General features: G+C 38.1%; 1 protein-coding gene across 9 annotated transcripts in view; it reads left to right on the top strand.

Moving 5' to 3' along the window:
• Tlcd4 (TLC domain containing 4) overlaps window positions 1–19,952 on the top strand; it is a 75,347-nt gene extending 55,395 nt beyond the window's left edge. For 7 of the 9 annotated variants that reach the window (XM_070007717.1, XM_070007719.1, XM_070007718.1 and 4 more), the window contains 3 exons: window positions 949–1,043; window positions 7,212–7,285; window positions 13,759–19,952. In XM_070007717.1, coding sequence (XP_069863818.1) covers window positions 949–1,043; window positions 7,212–7,285; window positions 13,759–14,077 — 488 coding nt within the window. In that variant the 3' untranslated portion in view covers window positions 14,078–19,952. The remainder of the gene's footprint in view (window positions 1–948; window positions 1,044–7,211; window positions 7,286–13,758) is intronic. The other 2 variants (XR_011368793.1, XM_070007725.1) reach the window with 2 other exon arrangements.
• Window positions 19,953–20,269: the final 317 nt, after the last annotated feature.

Consider the following 20,269-nt stretch of genomic DNA (forward strand, 5'->3'; position numbering starts at 1 on the left):
TTGATCTTCACCATTAGAGTATCCGATTTCTCTTGAAAAGTTGTAGTTTTGATTTCTCTTTCTGAACATTCATGCTTGTGTTAGTATTTTTTAAAGGTTGATCCCATAAAAATCCTATAGTCTATAAGCTCTGACCTGATGCAACCTGTCCTGCCTCAGTCTTCATCTATGACAGCCATTTATTTCCCCTGTGGACATTTCAGGTTTAACCATTTGGTAAACAAAACATGAGTGTTGACATTTTGAGCAAGATCTGTTTTCTGAATCATAGTATTTAGATTGAGAAGCTTTTAAAGGGAACTTGATAGATTGAACTCTTTGTCTTTTTTATAGTCAGTTTTTTTTCTTCCTTTGGACTTAGACTTGAACTGTGTTTTACACTTCACTCAAAACTAGTGCTCTACCATCTGAGCCATGCCTCTAGCACCTAGTTATCAGCCTTGCTGTGTTTACTATTTTGAATTGATATTTCATTGCATCCTTTGTTAAGTAACTCTTGTTATAAATAAGTTGATCATTTTGTATTTTGCCTGTCACTAATCTTTTTGTATTATTGTAGTGACAAATACCAGTAATTTGGGCTTATTTTAAATTTATTTATATTTGGTAATATTTTATTTTATTTAGCATTGGGGACAAAGTAATTCATTTATACCCTCAACAAATATTAGGTTGATTACAAACTGTATTCCCGGGTCTGTGTTAGAATTCTGAGGGTATAAAGATACCCATGGCTTGGCCACAAAACAGTGAGGGGAGGCAGGCTCAAAGGGCACAGAAGCCAATACCTTCTGAGAACCAGGGGTACTAGAGTGGATGCGGGAAGAAGGAAGTTTTGTGGCCTTGGTGTGAGAGGTGTTGAGCTGTCCAGAGGGTGAGTTAAATACACATGTGACCCAATGGTGCTTTCTTCCTGTGTAATGTCTTACTTCTTTTTCCTCTTTACAGATTTGTTGATTATCCTTTTCAATTGGAAAGTGATTGGTGACAAATTTTTTGTGATTCATCATTGTACAGCACTGTATGCATACTACATAGTACTGGTGAGTGCCAGAATTTCCTGTGGCCTTACTAGTCAATCAGACTGGGTAACAGAAACTCAGGGGTGAATGTAACTCAATGTACAAGTCTTAATTTATACATACCATCTTCAAATTCATTCAGGGATCACTCTTGTGAGGTGTTATCTTCACATGTGTTTCTATTAGAGTGTCTATATGTACTCATAAACAGAGACAGACAGATGACCCTATTCTTTGAGTTTGTATTTATTTTTATTTATTCATATATTTTTGTATTTATTTATTTTTGTCAGAGACCAAGACTCAAACTTGGTATCTGAAGCTTTTGCTCATTGGGCTGACGCTCTACCTGAGCCTCTCCTTCAGCCCCAAGTGTCTGTTCAAAAACACTGGGTATGTAGCTGTAGGTATTTGTCTTTTCTAGATGCATGTATCATTTAATAGCGAGAGATAAGTACAAATTCCTATTTAGCTATATAAGCTGAAAGATTTCTTTCTAGTAGTAGTAATATCTTCAACTGGTTATACAAAGGGGGAATAATTTACTGTGACCAGTACATATATTTTCAATTTTTTATTATCTTTAAGTAGTTGTAAAAGGGGATTTCAATGCGTACAATGCATCTTGATCAGAGATAATCCTTCCATCATTCTCACTTCCTCCCACATTTCCTTCCTCCACCAATCTTGTTTCCTACTTCCATTTTCACATACACACATTGAGTCTTAGGACTCTATTCACCCTCCATTCCTCTTTCCATTCCGCGAAGCCCTTGCTTTGTTAAACTGTCTGTAAATTGTTCAAAGGGGTTTCACCGTAGACTCTCCCTCCCGTGTATACCATTACCAGTTTGACCTTCAATATGGGAACACACATATTCTATTTGTGTTTACATATATCTTTATATTTTTGAGGTCTAAAATCCATATAATTTCTGTTTTATTTTTTATTTATTTTTTGTCAGTAATGGGGCCTGAACTCAGGGTTTGGGCGCTGTCCCTCAGCTCTTCACCTCAAGGCTAGCACTCTAGTACTTGAGCCACAGCGCCATTTCTGGCTTTTTCTGCTTATGTAGTGCTGAGGAATTGAACCCAGGGCCTCATGCATGGGAGGCAAGCACTCTACCACTGAGCCTCCTTCTCAGTCCATGATTTCTGTTTAATTCTATATAAATTCATACATAAATAAAATTAAGTAGGCTTAATCACTAGGAGAATCTTGCTCAGAGATTTTATCAATAGTGTTTCACAACTGAAGTTTTCAGGGGGTTTTGTTTTGTTTTGTTTTGTTTTTTTGGAGTTTTTTTTTCTCCCCAAAAGGCAAAATTTTGCTGTGCTGCCCAGGTTGACCCCCAAACTTCTGGGCTTAAGTGATCTTTCTGATTCAGCCTCTCAATTAGTTAGGACTATAGGTGTGCCACACTGCACCTGCTTAAAAACAGAACTTAAGAGAGAATTCTTGAAACAACTCTCAGGCACTAAAGCATATTAAATCCTGTGTCTAAAATTGCACACAGAGTTCATAAACTGGCAGTTGCTATTCCTTGCATGTTTGTTAGATTTCTCTACAATCATTGTTTTTAACCTAGATATTCCAACATGCTTAAAATAGACATTTTGTAAGTGATGAAAGCAAACTAGAACTTTATGAATTTTAAGTAATCGATGTGGTATCCAATTCTGTTTTTTTTTTTCTGTTTTAAAACTTGTATGTAAACTCTTGCTTCCCCACCCCTCCAACTTAGTAGTTTTAAATCCTTGTATTATTGAGTACTTATGAGTATTTGGGGGATTTTTAAAATTCCAGATTCTTCTGTTTTTGTTTTTGTTGACACATGGGGGGATTATGAATCCAAAGAAGATTTGGCCATCATTTCTGCCAGAATTAGCTGTATCAAAACATCCCTCTATATTACCCACTCAGACACAAATCTAAATAATTCACACTTATATTTATATTTAAAAACTTTTTTTGAATGTGTGAGTGCTTGTGTAAAGAATCCACATTTGCTTTATTTTCCTGAAACAATAGATATGTGTGTGTGGGGTGTGTGTGTGTGTGTGTGTGTGTGTGTGTGTGATTTCTACTCTTTGCTTTCATCCTCTTTTTAAAAAGTTTAAATCAATTGAACCTGGTTTTATAGAGGTCTTAGAGACTTCTTATGCAGATATTTTGTTTCCTGGGAATTTTTGCTTAGAGGACATGCAGACTGATTAACAATCCTGAGTTCAATATCTTGCTACAATTTAGAAGCATATTCCCTGGACAAATAACCAGTGGGCTATGAAAGAATTATACAAACTTTGATGAAAGGTAAGAGAGCACTTTACAGAGCATTTTAAAATGTGGGCATTATGAACTGCTGTTCTGTTTTGCTGTTAAAATCACAGGCTTGGCAAACAGTGTCTGAATTGGCAAGTTGAATGTTCAATTATGTGAGATGAATACTAGTTTCCCTTTGGGTTTTCATGCCTTAAAAAAAATCAAATGCACGCTGGAACTTGCAGAAAAAAAGAAATTAGTAGCTGTTTTGATATAGCTTCCTCTTCTGTTATTTTAGTCTGAAATAAATTTATCTTGTGATTCTATTCATAGCAGAAAAATAGAAATAAAATAGATGGAATGAAGAATGTTTATAGTTTTATAGTTAGAGAGATTCTGTGGTATTTTTAGATCTTATTTTTCTTCATTCAATATATGAAATTTTCTCTGTGGTGCAGTAAATTCCAACTCTGCATTTTTGTTGCTCACTAGAAAAGTTATCATTATTACTCTTGGTTGTAAACAGTTCTGAAAATGTGAGTGAGTGAGTGTGTGTGTGTGTGTGTGTGTGTGTGTGTGTGCGCGCGCGTGCGTGCGTGCATGTGTGCTGTTCCTAGGGCTTGAACTCAGGGTCTGGGTACTGTCCCTGAGCTTTTTTTTTTTCCTCAAGGGTAGTGCTCTACCACTTGAGCCACTTCTGGCTTTTTTGGTAGTTAATTGGAGATAAGAGTCTCATGGACTTCCCTGCCTGGTCTGGCTTTGAACTGTGGTCCTCAGATCTCAGCCTCCTGAGTAATTAGGATTACAAGCATGAGCCACTAGTGCCTGGCCAGTTCTGAAATTTTTACTGTGGTATAAGGGTTCGTGTTTGGAAAGTGCTTTGACTTGAGAATTCTGCAACTATTTAAACTTTTTTTTCTTAAATGATTTTGACATTGGTACTAAATAAAACTTACAGTGATGAATAGAAGTAGGTTTGAAATATATGGCACACTGAAGGAAAAGATGAATAACAAGATTCTTTGCATCTAAGTTATTATAGGTTATTTCTAGATTATATAATATCTTGATCACTATTTCTGTACCTCTGCTAAATTTGCTAAAGTTTAAAAATTCTCTGACAGAGTAATTTAGATCTTAACTTCTTCTTGTCTATAGAGAGAGGTTAAAAAAATCCTGTATCTTTTTTGCCTGGCATTCAGTATTCACCCTGGAGAAAAGCATCATAATAACCAAGGAAAACAATGGCAGGCTATATTTTTTGGAAGAGGATGGGGAAAGGGAAAGGAGCCTGTCTGTGCTTTAATGTCTTAATGTTTTTGTCAAGGACAGGCTGGGGACCATGCAGAATAGTGAGGATTATAGGCATGGGTACTACATCTGACTTTTCATTCATTTATTTGTGTATTCATTCATTCATTCATCCATTTTTGTTTATTTACTTAGTGTTTGTCCTGGGGCTTGAACTTGGGGTTTGGGCACTGTCTCTTAGCTTTTCCACTCAAAGTTAGTACTCTACCATTGAGCCAAAGCTCCACTTCCAGCTTTTTAGGTGTAAGAGTATCGTGGACTTTCCTTCCTCGGATAACTTTCAGTTGTGATTCTCAGATCTCAGCCTCCTGGTTAGGATTACAGGCGTGAAGCACAGGCACCTAGCATGACTTGTTTTTGAGAGAGGGTTTCAGTGACATCTTGCCAGGCCTCCCTGGAGCCAACTGATTCTGCCACCCAAATAGGTGAGATTAAAGACCTGGGCTGCCATGCCTGGCCCTTGCTTTCTTATTTTAAAGGACAAACCATGATCCTTTTGTACATATCTATATTTCTTCTGGCTTGGTTAGTATGCTCAGGTGTTTTTCCTCTTTCTTGGGAATCACCTCCTCTCCCTGGTCAAGTTATGCCTGTAGATAGTGAGTTATAGTACATTTGGAAAACAAGTGTGAGTGGTAAAAATTTCTGTTGTGTGTGTGTGTGTTTTTTTTTTTTACCACCTAATTAGTATAGCTTACCAAAGCAAAATTAAGATCTATTAGAAATGAATGAGAGCTGGGCACTGGTGGCTCATACCTGTAATCTTAGCTACTCAGGAGGCTGAGATATTAGGATCAAAGTTCAAAGCCAACTTGGGCAGGAAAGTCCTTGTAACTCTTATTTCCAATAAATTACTCAGAAAAAGCTTGAAGGGTTGCTGTGGCTCAAATGGTAGAGTGCTAGCTTTAAGCAAAAGAAGCTCACAGATAGCACCAAAGCCTTGTGTTCAAGCCCCAGGACTGGCCAAAAAAAAAAAAAAAAGATCTAGGAGATTTCTGTTTTCCACTAAGCTTACATTAAGTAATTCATTATTTATCCAATAAAAAAGTCTTAAAACCTTAAGTAATATGCTTAACAATACCCAATAAAGTATCTTAAAACCTCAAATAATATGTGTAACAATCTTTTTTTCCTACTGATTTTCTTTTAACTTCTTACATACTAATAAGCAAAGATTGACAGAAGTAATTCTTATGAATTAAGCTTATTGATATTTCTGTAGCTCTTAGAGAAATAAATCTACCTAGAAGCATAAATATATAATTTACAAGTCATTATGAATTAGGGATTGGTCATAGCAATAATGTTAAGTGGTGTGTGTATGTGTGTGTGTGTGTGTGTGATTTTTGAATGTGCTTCAGCATTTCCTGTTTAATATGGAATATCTGATCTAATACCCCTCCCCAACCCACGATTCCACACAGAGCTAAGCTCCTGCAACATCTTGCTCAGTTTTGGCTTAGAACCTCAGGTAAGGGAGGCCTTCCCCCATGCATGGCAGCTAGTGTGCATGTTGTATGACTGGCCAGCTAGGTAAGCAGCCGGCTCCTCTCACTTCAGGGCAGCAGTCAAGGAGACCTGGTGCTGTGCTGAGGCATGGGTCCCAATAAAGCCTCAGCCAAATAATCACTTATCCTGGGGGGAATGGACTGAGCTAGCCGGGTGAAGAACAGAGTAGTTTCAGAGACGGGAGGAGTAAGAGATGGGACTTGGAAAGCAGAGACTAGGAATAATGGACCAAGAGAGGGGATAGAGTGAGAAATGGTAGAGAACTGAGACTGGACAGGCTGCAAGTCATGGCTGCTGGAAGAATTCCTGAAAGCCACCTAAAGTTCCCAGTTCCCGCTCTGAGGAGCAGCTCAGAGCTGTAACAGCACACTGAGCTGCTGAATGTTGGACACAGATCACCCAAAGCTGTAACCCTAAGAGGGAAGGGTTCCTGACCCTAAGTCTGGAGATGCCAGTAGGGAAGGAAACAAACAACAACAACAATAAACCCTAGTCAGGTGTCAGTCACCGTCCATCAACTGGTCTTTATTTCCTTATTTCCTTACTTCCATTTTGGGAGGAAAAGGATGAAGAACTAATAATATGTTGGACAAATGGATTTTAAAAAATGGGATCCTATTGGGTGTTTAACTACTTTAAAGTTCTTTAACTTTGAGATTCACACTAGCACTTGATCATTCTTTCTGTAGTAATTTGAGAATGCCATCACTAATGGTTCATTATAGAGTTCATTAATCAAGCCTGAGTCAGCGAACTGAAACCTGTCCTTTCATGTTCACAGTACATATGCAAAATGAACATGAGTGTGTCTTTTTTTTTTCCTTGCTGGTCCTGGGGCTTGAACCTGAGCCTCTTTTTGCTCAAGACTGGCTCTCTACCACTTGAGCCACAGCACCACTTCCAGCAAGTATGTCTTTAAAATGCTCTATAATGCTCAGCACATTTGTAAAATCTTATAAAGAAGAAAATTGCTTTAGCAGTAATGGGTAGGATGTGTTCATATTGATTATTACAGTATGTCTAGGAGATATGAATTATTTCTCAAGTATGTGAACATTTCAGTAAGAATCTTGGCCTTGACACCATGTTTTACATTTACCATACAGACCCAAGGAATGCTGGCGTTCATTGCCAATTTTCGCCTACTTGCAGAACTTTCCAGCCCTTTTGTGAATCAGCGGTAAGTTATTCTGATCAATCGACCAATTAAAGTTTGCTGTTTACTTTTTTAGTTGGGGACATCTGCCCGCCTCCTCCCGGCCCCCAGTTGCTGGAGCCACCGTATCAAACATGAGACCCTGTGTTATGAATGAAATACTGTCATGGTAGTATAGATGAGGAAAACAAGCCTTGAAAAGGCTCAAGAAGTGTATTTCAGCTGTCCCCGCTGGTCAGTGGGGGTGGTACACCTCCACAATGGCGCTACACGCTTAACCTTACAGTTCACTGCAGTGATTTGTGGAGAAAACAGACAAAGCCCTAGTCCATCTCCTCTCAGGTCCAGTTCTTTTGCTGAAACTCATCATTTCCTTCTGTCTCCAAATTTTGATACCAACATTATCTTGGTCCATTTATGAATCTTTTCTATTTCACAGACTACTTTTTTTATTGCAAATATACAGCACACACATAATGTTAATAGTTATCAGAGGTTTTTAAGCCATTTGAACCATTTTGAAGACTACAGATCTGACCCTATCCTCCACACTGTTTGTACAACAGAAAGGAAGCTACAACTTTATCTTGCTGGATGAAAACTGTATCCACTAAATTCTATTTTTTTTTTTTGGTCGGTCGGTCGTGGGAACTAGGCACTGTCCCTCAGCTCTTCAGCTCAAGGCTGGCGCTTTACCACTTGAGCCACAGCACTACTTCCAGCTTTTTCTTCTTATGTGGTGCTAAGGAATCGAACCCAGGGCCTCATGCCTGCAAGGCAAGCACTCTTCCACTGAGCCATCTTCCCAGCCCTTCCACTAAATTCTTATTCCCCCTCCTCAAAGAGTAGAAACTGTCTATGACTAGAGTAGTACAATATTTGCTTTTTTTTGTGACTGACATACTGAGTTCAGTATAACATCATGAAGACTCATCATATCAGAGCATGTCATAGGCTTTCCTTGATCATTTTGAGGAGCCTCCATGCTTATTTTTTAGAATATCTGTTTACATTCCTTCCAACAATGCACAGGATTCTAATTCCTCCATAGATTCATCAGTATGTGTATTTTTCTACCCCTTCCCTTTTTTTTAATCATTGACAATATTAATGGGTATGAGGTAATACCTCATTGTAACTTTAATATTTGTGTTTCTTTGATTCATGGTGTTAAGCCTCTTTTCATATACTCATTGATCATTTGTGTATTTTCTTTTTCTTTTACTATTTCTTGTTGTTGCAAGTTCTTGGGCTTAAACTCCAGGGCAGGGCACTGTCCCTGAGCTTTTTTTTTGTTGTTCTAGGATAGCACTCTACAAATTGAGCCACAGCTCTACTTCCAGCTTTTTTGGTAGTTAGTTGTAGATTGCCTGGAGTTGGATTGTCAGATCTCAGCCTCCTGAGCAGCTAGGGTTACTTGGGGCTCTCCATTTATAGGATCATAAGTGCATGCTGCCACATCTACCTTCTCTCTGTAGAGATGCAGTTTTCATGGGCTTTCTGGCCTGGAACTGTGTGTGATCATTCTCATTTCAGCCTCCCATATAGCTTGTGGTGAAAGGAATGTCCCACTGTGCTTAGATAAAGGTTGAGAAGTGGGGGCGAGTCTCAAAAACTTTTCTGCCTGGGCTACCTTTGACTGCAATCCTCCTGACCTCATTCTTCCAAATAACTTTAAGTTTTCCAGAAGCCACTAGTGAACAGTAAGTGTGTCATAGAGAATGAATGAATTACATTGTACATGTAGATTGCTTTGGGAAGTGTGAAGATTTTAATAATCCTACTTGTTTTCATTCTTGAGCACACCCACTTATTTATGAACCCTTCTCCTTGACCATCCACTTATTTATCCTTGATTTCAGGTGTTTTTTTAAAATTATAGTATAAAGTCATTTTGGGCCCTTGTTTTTATTTTAGACTTATAGAAAAGTTGCAAAGTTGTTCCGAACTCCAGTTTACCCTTCACCCAGATTCCTCTGTTGTTATCTTATTTATCATGGAGCAAGCATTCCTAAAACTAAGAAAACAGACCAGATACATTGTTACCAAGAAAACTTCTGGCTTGGTTTTCTCTTCAGTGGTTTCTGTTACAGGATACAACCCAGCCAGTCCTTCTGCTTTATCTGCTCAGTCTGGGGCCATGTCTTCCTGGCCTCTAATGTTCTGTAACAGTTTCTTACCCTGTCCTTGTGTTTCTTGACCTTGACTCCTGGTCAAGGAGTAGGGGCCAGCTTTCTCCCAGTACAGTCTGTGTGTGGTTGATGCTTTTCTCATGAATAGATAATACAGAAATCACCTAGAAGTGGAGGACTCTTTTTTTTTTTTTTTTTTTGGTCAGTCATGGGGCTTGAACTCTGGGCTTGGGCGCTGTCCCTCAGCTCTTCAGCTCAAGGCAAGCACTCTACCTCTTGAACCACAGCACCACTTCTGGTTTTCTGGTGGTTTATTGGAGATAAGAGTCTCATGGACTTTCCTGCCCAGGCTGGCTTTGAACCTCAATCCTCAGATCTCAACCTCCTGAGTAGTTAGGATTATAGGCGTGAGCCACTGGTGCCCAGTTTTGTTTATGGAGAACTCTTTATCATATCTTATCTGGATGGTTAACAGGGGGGAAGTGGTAAGGTGGTGGCTAATGATTCTTCCTCTACTGGGATGGGTTTTTCTTGTCCATTTTCTCTTCCTTAGAAAAAAGCACTGAAGCATATAGTACATTCCCTAGATCTTGAGTCTATTTCTTACCTTTATCACTCTTACCTGGTCTTAAAACAATTGTTTTGGCTGATTGTAGGGCTTGATCAGGGCTGGTGCTGTTCACGAGCTCTTTCCACTCAAGGCTAGTGCTCTACTACTTTGGGCCACAGCACCACTCCCAGTTTTCTGGTGGTTAATTTGAGATAAGAGTCTCATGGACTTTTCTAGCCTGGGCTGGTTTGGAACCTGGATCCTCAGATCTTAACTTCCTGAATAGCTAGGATTACAGGTGTGAGCCACAAGCACCTGGCATTGTGCTGCTTCTGGAGCTTGAACACAGGGCCTGGGTGTTGTCCCTGAGTTTCTGTGTTCAAAGCTAGTGTTTACCATTTGAGTCACAGTTCCACTTCTCTACCACTTAATGTTTAGTACTTATGTTCTTACTAAGAACCTTGTCCTGTTGACAGCTTTCTCACTGACCTTTGCAGTTCTCTGTCAATGTGCTCCCTTGGTTTTCAACCTTGTTTCTTACTACTCAAAATCAGTGTTAGGTTCTTACTGTCTGTTGTACCTCTGGTCTTTCTTGTCTTGCTTCCTTTAGTTTTCATATCTTTCATTTTTCCCAGATCTTGTGAATGAATTTTACCTATCTATCCTTCAAAATCACAAGACCTGAAGGATATTTTGTGCAGGGATAACTCAGAAGGTGAGTCTCAAAGCAAACATTTGAGTGACAGAGTCTACCCTGCATGAAGCCTTGTGAATGATTTCAATGCTATCTGCAATCTCAGGGCACAAGCAAAGGAGGGAAATGTTTAGGGCATTAACTTCCTAGCATCCTTTGTGCACTGGACATACTTTGGAACAAGATTATCTGTCAGGGCTCTTTAAGTCATGCAGTTTATATTGCTGACATAGAGGAGTTCTGGTTTCAAATAGTTGCTTCACTTGTGTGCTATTGCTCACCCAGTCATTGCCCAGAAATTCATGCCTTTTGAATCCCTTACCATAAGCTCCTCAGACTCAGGAGAGAAGTCTCTTCCTCTATAAATACTTTCAGCCTCTTTATTAGGATGTCTAGTATTAGTATATTTACAGGTCTTTTTAAGCAATGGGATGGTGAGAGGTTGATCTTTCCACCCCAGGAGGAAAGAAGGAATTGCAGATATGTTGTACAATCTTTGCTTCTTCAACTATTACCTAATCTTGTCAGTTTTTCATATGTTTGGAAGATAATCCATTCCTTGGGCTTGAGGCCAAGGTAATTTTTGCAAGCCTTAAGGATAAAGAGGAAACAGAGGGAAAGCTGAAAGACCTGGATTCAAATCAGGCTCTCCCTTTGTCACTGCTTATGAAAGGAAGATGATTTATCTTCTCTAAGCCTGTCTTCTTGCCTACAAAGTAGGGATGATGACCCAGCCTCCCACCCCCTCTCCTAGTTTGTGGAGAAGATTCGATAGGATTAGATACTTAAAGCCCCAGGCACAGTGCTCATCACTCAGTACATATTCAGCAAGTGGTAAACCTAAGAAACCTTGGAAATACATAGTTTACACTTGATTGCTATACACTGTCATATCTTCTTTGTGAGTAAACCACTGCAATTAGGTTTCTTCCTTTGCCATTTGGCTGGAATGTGTGTTGTTTTTTTTAAATTAAATGTATCAATGAATCTGGGCGCTGTTGGCTCACGCCTGTTACCCTAGCTACTCAGGAGGCTGAGATCTGAGGATCCTGGTTCAAAGCCAGCCTGGGAAGGAAAGTCGGTGAGACTCTTATCTCCAATAAAGCACTAGAAAACGGGAAGTAGCGCTGTGGCTCAAGCAGTAGAGTGCTTGCCTTGAGCTGAAGAGCTGAGGGACAGTGCCCAAGCCCTGAGTTCAAGCCCCACCACCGACAAAAAGAAAAAAAAAAAAAGATATCAATGATTTCCAGTTGCAAAATCCAATGAATTTGCTTTGGCGCCTGCTGCATCTGTGGACTTGGTTGTATTGGCCACACTATTGCCAAACGTTATTGACTTTCCCAATGGATACTACAGCTAGTTCTCTTTATATTTCCTCACTACTCCCCCACTTCCCCCCTACCCCCCCCCCCGCCGCTTTTTTCATAAGAGATGGTTCCTTAAGCATTGCTGAGTGATGCTTTGGCCTGGTTCAGTTTTTCTCTGTCAGGTCTTATTCATCTTGGTGCAGTGGTCTATGAATAAGTTTTGGAATCAAGTAAACTCAAGTTTTAGGTTAGCTTTGCTCCTTCCTTGCTATTACTACTTGGATCAGGCACATAATTTAATATTCCTGTCTTCAGTTGTGTTCTGTATATAAAAAGAGCATGCTTAATACTAGCTACTGCCTCATATTACAGTTGAATTTTTTCTCTCAGAAAATCATGTGCCATTGCTTGATCTTGCATTTGCTTGATCAGCACATGGCTCAGTTGTCCCAGAGGTGGGGCTTAAACTCAGGCCTGGCGCATGGTCAGCAGGTGTTCTATCAATGACCTACATCTCCCAGCTGGAGTCTTCTGGACGGTTCCAGAAGACTACTCAATATTGCTTACCACGTCTCCATTTCTATTGTCAGTGTTCTTGGTCATCTCCTCTTTCCCGGGCGGTTTTATCTTCCTGCAAATCACCATTGTCCAATGGAGTACCCACAAGCCATGTGCAGTTCAAATATCCCTTAATCTGAAATGCTCTGGGCCAGAGGCATTTCAGATTTCAGATGTTTATTTTTAAGGATTTTAGAACATTTACATATTGCATAATGTGATGAAGAGGATATGTATGAAATGTATATGAAACATCTATATATGAAATTCATTTGTGTTTCATAAATACTTTATACACAGAGCCGATAGAATTTTGATTGTGATGTGTCAGAGGAAGTCAATTGAGAAGTTTTCCATTTGCGGCATCATGTTGGTGCTCAAAAAAATGTTTTAGATGTTTAGAACATCTCAAGATTGAGATTTTTGTGATTAGGGATCCCAAACCTATGTTTTAGTTGATTAAAATGAGCAAAAATGTATGTATATTTTTTGCCAGTCCTGAGGTTTGAACATAGTGCCTGGGCACTGGCCCTGAGCCTCTTCTCTGTGCTCAAGGCTAGCACTCTACCACTTGAGCCACAGCGCTACTTCTGGCTTTTTCTGTGTATGTGATACTGAGGAATGCAACCCAGGGCTTCATGCAGGCTAGGCAAGCACTCTACCACTAAGCCACATTCCCAGTCCTAAGCAAAAATGTAAAACCAATTCCTCAGGCAGACTTTGAATGTTTCAAATGTTTTTGTAGCCTTATATGATTTGTGGCCACTGAAATTAAGCAGGACATTTTTACTGTTGCTTGAGGTCAGGTCAGAAAAGTTGGGCTTGTGGGCCCAACGTGCTGTTGGCCAGTGTACAGTGTGTGTGTGTGTGTGTGTGTGTGTGTGTGTGTGTGTGTGTACATCCATGTGTACATGTGTGTCAGTTGGTACTGGGACATGAATTCATGGCCTGAATGCTTTTTTGTGCTTTTGTGCTCAAGGGTGGCATTCTGCCATTTAAGCCTTACCTCCCCTTCCAGTTTTTTGCTGATTAAATGGACATGAGAGGCACAGAATTCCCTAACAAGACTGGCTTTGACCTGTGATCCTCAGATCTCAGCCCCCTGAGTGGCATGTATTACAGATGTGAGCCACAGGCAACCTAGTGATCTTCATATGAATTGGAAAGGGATGTTCTCTGACTTGTGTACAATCACAAAGCCGATTAACTTCTAGAGTTTTCCGATGGATGTGATATTTTATTCATTCTCTTTTCAGGTGGTTCTTTGAAGTCCTGAAGTACCCTAAGTTTTCCAAAGCGAATGTCCTCAATGGGATACTCATGACCATAGTGTTCTTCATCGTGCGGATCATCGTGATACCTCCATTTTATATCTTCATATATTCTGTGTGTGGAACAGAACCCTACAAAAGACTTGGCTTCTTTGTCCAGTGTTCCTGGATCTGTAGTTGTTTTGTTTTGGATGTGATGAATGTCATGTGGATGATCAAAATTTCAAAAGGGTGCATCAAAGTCATCTCTCTCATCAGACAAGAGAAAGCCAGAAGTAGTCTTCAGAATGGAAAACTTGACTGAAGGTGTGCTTTTGTCAAACACCTTGTTTAGATAAGCAATCCTCATTACTACTCATCTATATCTACTAATAGGATGAATTCTTGGCATGTTCTTGTGCTTCTCTATTAATTAGAATTATTATTCGGGGTTTTGTTGTCTTTTTTTAACTTTTAGAAAAGAGAAACTTCAAATTTAGTTTCTCTTTCCAAAATTTCTTTCCCTCTGCATTAGAAGCATGGATTAAAAATTGAGAGGTTTAAATAAAAGTTACAAATCTAGTGGCAAATCTTCCCAGGAATCTCCTAGCCTGCAAGTGGTAGTTTTCTCTTTATGATGATGATTGTGATAAGTTGGTGCACACTTAGTGTAGCCAGTGGTTCTGTTGAAAGTATGGGAACTACTTTTCAGTATGTAGACAGCTCTAACATCAGTACCATGGCAGGTTTCCTTTTCAGATTGCTGTCATCTCTTTTTTCCTAGGCTATTCAAAAAGTTCTGGTTTTGATTTCAGATCTGCTATCATCTGTTGATGCCGGATACATTTTGTTCACTTGAGAATATTTCCTTCTTTTAGTTATGGAAATATGCTTCATACATTTAATTATTTGTCTCCTCCTATTTCTAGCATTTTCTCAAATTGTTGTTTTTATATTTTAAGAAAGATGATGGGTCTTCTTAAGGGATGGATTTCTTTTCAAAGTGCATATTGGTAGGTGTTTGGTGATTACTTAAGTTAATCATTAAGGAAAAATGCTTTAACACTGCTGTCTTGTCTTCCTTGGCATTTTTTTCTATGTTTTTCATAGAAAAACATAGCATTTCCCCTGGGTTCACAACTGAGCTCCACACTGGTAATAATGCAGTTTGCCTTTGTCATGCCCCGAAAATAGGCCTCTTGTTGGTAAGACTGGACAACAAAAGAATCAGTATTCATATTTTATTCAGTTTCTATTCCTGCTTGCTTAGTCAGCATTTTGAGTGCTTTAGATTTTCTTGTCTTTCTGGAAAAAGAAAGAGCAGGAAAGAAGGTAATTCAATCCAAGTATTCTGATTATCAAAATAATTGTCTTACATGAAGATAAATGACTACTTATGTTGTGTGCGTGTTTCTATACTTTTACTTTGATTCTAACAATATAAATACTAGAATTATATATTTAGCTATTATTGCCTTTATTTCACTCACATACTTGACCTTTTAAATGATTGTTCTAAAGGGAGGGAGAGTACTTAGTTCATCTAGTGAGGAATACTTGAACTTAATTGAACCCAACCAAAAGACTGAATCCATGTAGTTTCTCAGTTTGAAGGAGAATGTTTGACTCTGAATTCCTTGTTCCTATTTTGGAGATGACAGAAGGCTGGCTGAATATGATCAAGACATTTAACCCAATTTGATTGTCCTAATGCAGTGAGAACCTGAGGAGTTCTACACTTTATACTTCAGTCAACTAAATGGGATTGATTGGCTTATATCAGGTAATTTTGGCATATGTATGCTGGTACTGGGGCTGGAACTCAGGGCCCTCAGCTTTTTCCACTCAAGGCTGTCACTCTACCACCTGAGCCACAACTCTACTTTTGGCTTTTTAACTGGTTAATTGGAGATAAGCGTCTCATGGGCTCTTCTGCTGGAGCTGGCTTTGAACCGCTATCCTCAGATCTCAGCCTCCTGAACAGCTAGGATTACAGGTGTGAGACACAGGTGCCAGGCTGGTAAATTTATTTTTAAAAGACAAAGTAATGTAAAATATAGGAGTTTTTTTTTAAGTTGCTTGTGTTATAAATTGGTCACTAAATTTATTGCTGGCCACCTCATTGGCATCAAAGACTCATTGGTGGGGCAGAGTGTGCAGGTGAGGAAAGTGAGTGATTTTTTTGTTCTTTTGTAAGAAAAGTAGCTTTTTTTAAAAAAAAAGAAAAGGATAATATTTATATTAAAAACTATTTTGGGAATTAATTCCTTTGAAAAAGAAACAAATTTTGAAATAACCATTTTTGACTCTTTGAATACTGCAGTAGTTCTGAACACAGTTTTTAGTCCCACCACTTCAAAGGTCAATGTTAGGCTATGCCAGTGAGGCTTACTAATCAGAGCATTTTCCAGAGAAGTTTCTTGCTTCAAAGCTCATTTTTACTTTCACTGATTGGCATACCTGTTTACTAAACCAATTTAAAATATCAATGTTTTAAAGTAAGCCTTGTTATATTACTTTAGGCAGCAATCCTTATCTCATCCTGATTGCATGACAGCTAATGCCACAAACCAAATGTAGGATCTAAAACTAGGCTGTATTTCTTCCTACACAGAAATGAAATGGAGATGACCCTACTCTACAGATAATTACAAGAGCTAATCTTCAATATTCTGTGATTGAATCCATCAACCTAAAACACAAATAAAGACAGAACATATCATTTAATGAAACAATGTTTCATTTATTCAGTGATAAACATTTTGCTAGGTATTTTAGATATTAAGTATTTTGGCTACATGGATTAATTTAAAATGATTCTATTAGGCATTCTGATATTTCACAATTGTATGAAAATATTTATAAAAATGCAAAGGCAAATTGGTATAAATTTTTAAGCAATTCTATTTTTCTAGACAAGATCAGAGACAATCTGAATGTGTAGTATTCTAGAAAATAAAAGTTCTTGTGACACTTAAAAAGAAATTGAAAATCAACAGTAGCATGCAAGATCGTATATTTAAGTATATTATTTGTGAGATTTCAAAGTTATGAGTTTAAGTTTACGGGGTTTGCATTCTAATGTCTAAAACCTTTTAAAGATCATTTGCATTTACTTAAAACTCAAAATGGAGTTACATATGAGTGTGAGAATTAACTCATGCTTAAGTCTGGTATGATCACTTTGTTTTGTTTAATGATTACTACTCCAGGTGTTATTTTGTTATGTCATAGTTACATTGCTACCATCTCTAAGGGTGACATCCAGATATTATGGATAACCCAATACTGTGTTTGAAAGATCTAGTTTTTAAAACTGCCTAGTTTATTTGGTATTTGAATAAAAATCATTCCTAAATTTTAAGAATTTATTTGACACAAAGTTTTGGTAAATGTCAGTTTTTTAAATTGTATACTTCCTCTGAAAGCATTGGGCAGTAGGAGCTTGGTTCTCACGATTTAAAGTCAGCTCTTCCTGAGTACCATCTGGGTGCCATTCACAACTCTCACTCACATGGGAACGTAGTAGGGAAAGGATGTAATGCAAGATTCTTCTGTTTCCTTTTCAAGGGAGAGAAGCATGTTCTAGAAGACACCCTTGAAGTTCATGTTTGAATTAATTTCTATTCCTGGGTTGCTCTCAACTTCAAATATGTAAATATGCATCTTAATTGGTTCAAAGTGGTTTAGTTGGATGCATGAAATTGAAAAACCCACACCTTTTTTTTTGCCATTATCAATAATATTTCCATAGAAGCTGATGTACTTTTGTGTGTTTGGGATTCCATAAAAACTTAACATATCATTTATATAATGTCATCAGAAGCATGACACAGTATTTCTCAGTAGGCATGAGCCAGCCCAATAGTGTGTCCCTTTGTGTGTGCAGAGACTGAATGGATGTACACACGCCTCTCAGCCTTAACCACAGATGGTTTATGCTGAAGATACTGAAACAGGTGATATTAAATGTATAGGAGCAAGAAAAGCCATCAGGACATGAAGTTGGTTGGAGACACCATAACAGATTTTCTCTTAAAAGATAATAGATCTTCCTCCAAGCAGTTTTGGGGCTTGAACTTATGGCCTTATTCTCTTGTTTGGCTTTTTCTGCTCAAAGTTGGAACTCTGCCACTTGAGCCACATTTCCACTTCCGGCTTCCTGGTGGTTAATTGGAGATGAGAGTCTCATGGACTCTCTCGGCTGGCTTTGAGTCATGATCCTCAGATTTCAGCCTTCTGAGTAGCTAGGATTATAGGCAGGCTTGAGCCATCAGCGTAGTACCTCCCTCTTTTATGCCAAAACCTGTCGGTATCATCTCAGAATTCACCATTCCTCAACTTCTCTTGTGGCAACTTTAAACATTTACAAATGCAAAACATATCTCTTACTGAAAAACATAATTATAGTAAGTCTCAGTAAAGATCAGACAAACCACATTGAGACTGGCTTTGTGGTAGAGTGCCTAGCATGCATGAAGCCCTGGGTTGGATTCCTCAGTACCACATACACAGAAAAAGCTGGAAGTGGCGCTGTTGGCTCAAGTGGTAGAGTGCTAGCTTTGAGCAAAAGAAGCTCAGGGACAGTGCCCAGGCCCCAGGACTAGCAAAAAAAGAGACTGGAAGAAGCCACACCTCATTTAATAGTACCTGTTTGCAATACAAAACAATGCTAATTATAGTTTTATTAAAACACATCTGTAGCCTCCTTTTCTAAAACTAGTTTAGCACTACATTTCTTTTTTGACTTGTTTGTTTGATCTGGGATCTTACCATGTAATCCTTTTTAGTCTAGAGCAATGCATTTCTGCAGTGTTTCAGCTGAGGTTATCATAGGTATGTTAATTATCTAAGTGTTCTACTTACTCTTTGAATTGCAGTGGAGTTGGAATGAGGTAGTCTCGCTGGAATCTGGCTTGTGGCAGAATTGAGTACTACTTTTCAATACAGCTAACTTTATTCTGGTGGTATTTCTTTAGAAACCACTTACTAGCTTAATGCATTACTTCATATTTCCTAAAGTACAACAACAGTCAAGGAAGTGGGCCCTATTCTTTTCTAGCCTGGACTTCAAAGCAAGCCTCTCCTTGCTTTGATAAGACATCAGACCTTGATTAGGAGATGCTTTGGACTGCCGTGAAGAATAGCACACAGCCCCTAAAGATTGGTTTCTTTGCAATGAAAATGTTTACACTTACAGACTCTGAACAACAGACAGTTTTGCTACCAGGCCCTATAAACCAGACCAAAAAAAAAAATGAGAAGTATTTCTATGATCTCAAAGATTTCTTTAAAAAAGAGAAATATTTCTAAATCTCAAAAAATTTGTATTATACCTCCGCCTGAAAATTTGTCAAATATCTGTAATTTTTTCTTTCTATGTAATTCTATAATTAAATGTGCATTGGAGCCCTTTGCTGCTTCTTGGTTAAGGAAACCTAAAAATGTAGCTGTAAATAAAATGTGCTGTGTATTCTTGTTTGTTTGTTTTTTTGTATGTGTCTGGTAGAATTTTGTTTCCTTTTATTTAAGGATTTCTCTTTCAATAGTACCTCTTCTAACTAGGATAAGTTATGAGATGTTTTGCCAGCTGTTAGAATTTATAATAATTAAAACAATTAGAGGTAGATTTTGTTTGGAAAAGCTACTGAAACTAAAGTAATGCAATAAGCTATAGTGATAGGTACAATTTTTCTGAAAATATGGTATATAATATTTAATTGTCATAAAGACTTTTGAAGTCTCAAAATACACTTAATATTTTGAGAATATACTTTCTAATTTATTTCTAGAAGGCCAGAGAACTTCTATTTACAAAACATAAGCCAAGGTAATTTATAAATGAGTGTTACTAAGACCTACTATCAGTAATTAAAATACAGTTTGGTATCCTTTATTTTGGTTTCAGATTGTGGTTTGTTTGAAGAGATAATCAAATGTCTTTCAGTATTTTCATTAAACTTTTGAAATGTTTGTATATTTGTATGTGTGCCCTTTTAAAGCATATGCAACTCCTAAGCAATAAACTGCATGCTATACAAAGTGAGCATACTTTGTCATGACAATTTTAATATTTTAAGAATGAAAAATAAACATTGATTTTTCCCATAAACACTTTGAGGATTTTTCTTGTGTTAGTACACAAGAAAAAAAGCTTTGTATTTTGTGAAAAAATAAAATCACAATTATTTAGTGCAAAACATCGTGTGGTGTATATTTTTTAATAGTAGTTAATGAATAGCATGATGAGATTACTTTCCTAAAAAAAATCTCTTATAAGCTGGGTGCTGGTGGCTCATATCTATAATCCTAGCTTCTTAGAAGGCTGAGATCTGAGGATCACAGTTCAATGCCAGCCCCAGCAGGAAAGTCTGAGAGACTTTCATCTCCAATTAACTACCAGAAAATTGAAAGTGGAACTATGACTCAACATGGTGAAATGCTAGCCTTGATCAAAAAGAGCTCAGTGACAGCACGTAGGCCCTGAGTTCCAGCCCTATGACTGACAAATCTCTTA

Source organism: Dipodomys merriami, unplaced genomic scaffold, assembly GCF_024711535.1.
Source record: "Dipodomys merriami isolate MVZ:Mamm:240054 unplaced genomic scaffold, mDipMer1.0.p SCAF_7, whole genome shotgun sequence".
In the NCBI taxonomy this organism is placed as follows: domain Eukaryota; kingdom Metazoa; phylum Chordata; class Mammalia; order Rodentia; family Heteromyidae; genus Dipodomys; species Dipodomys merriami.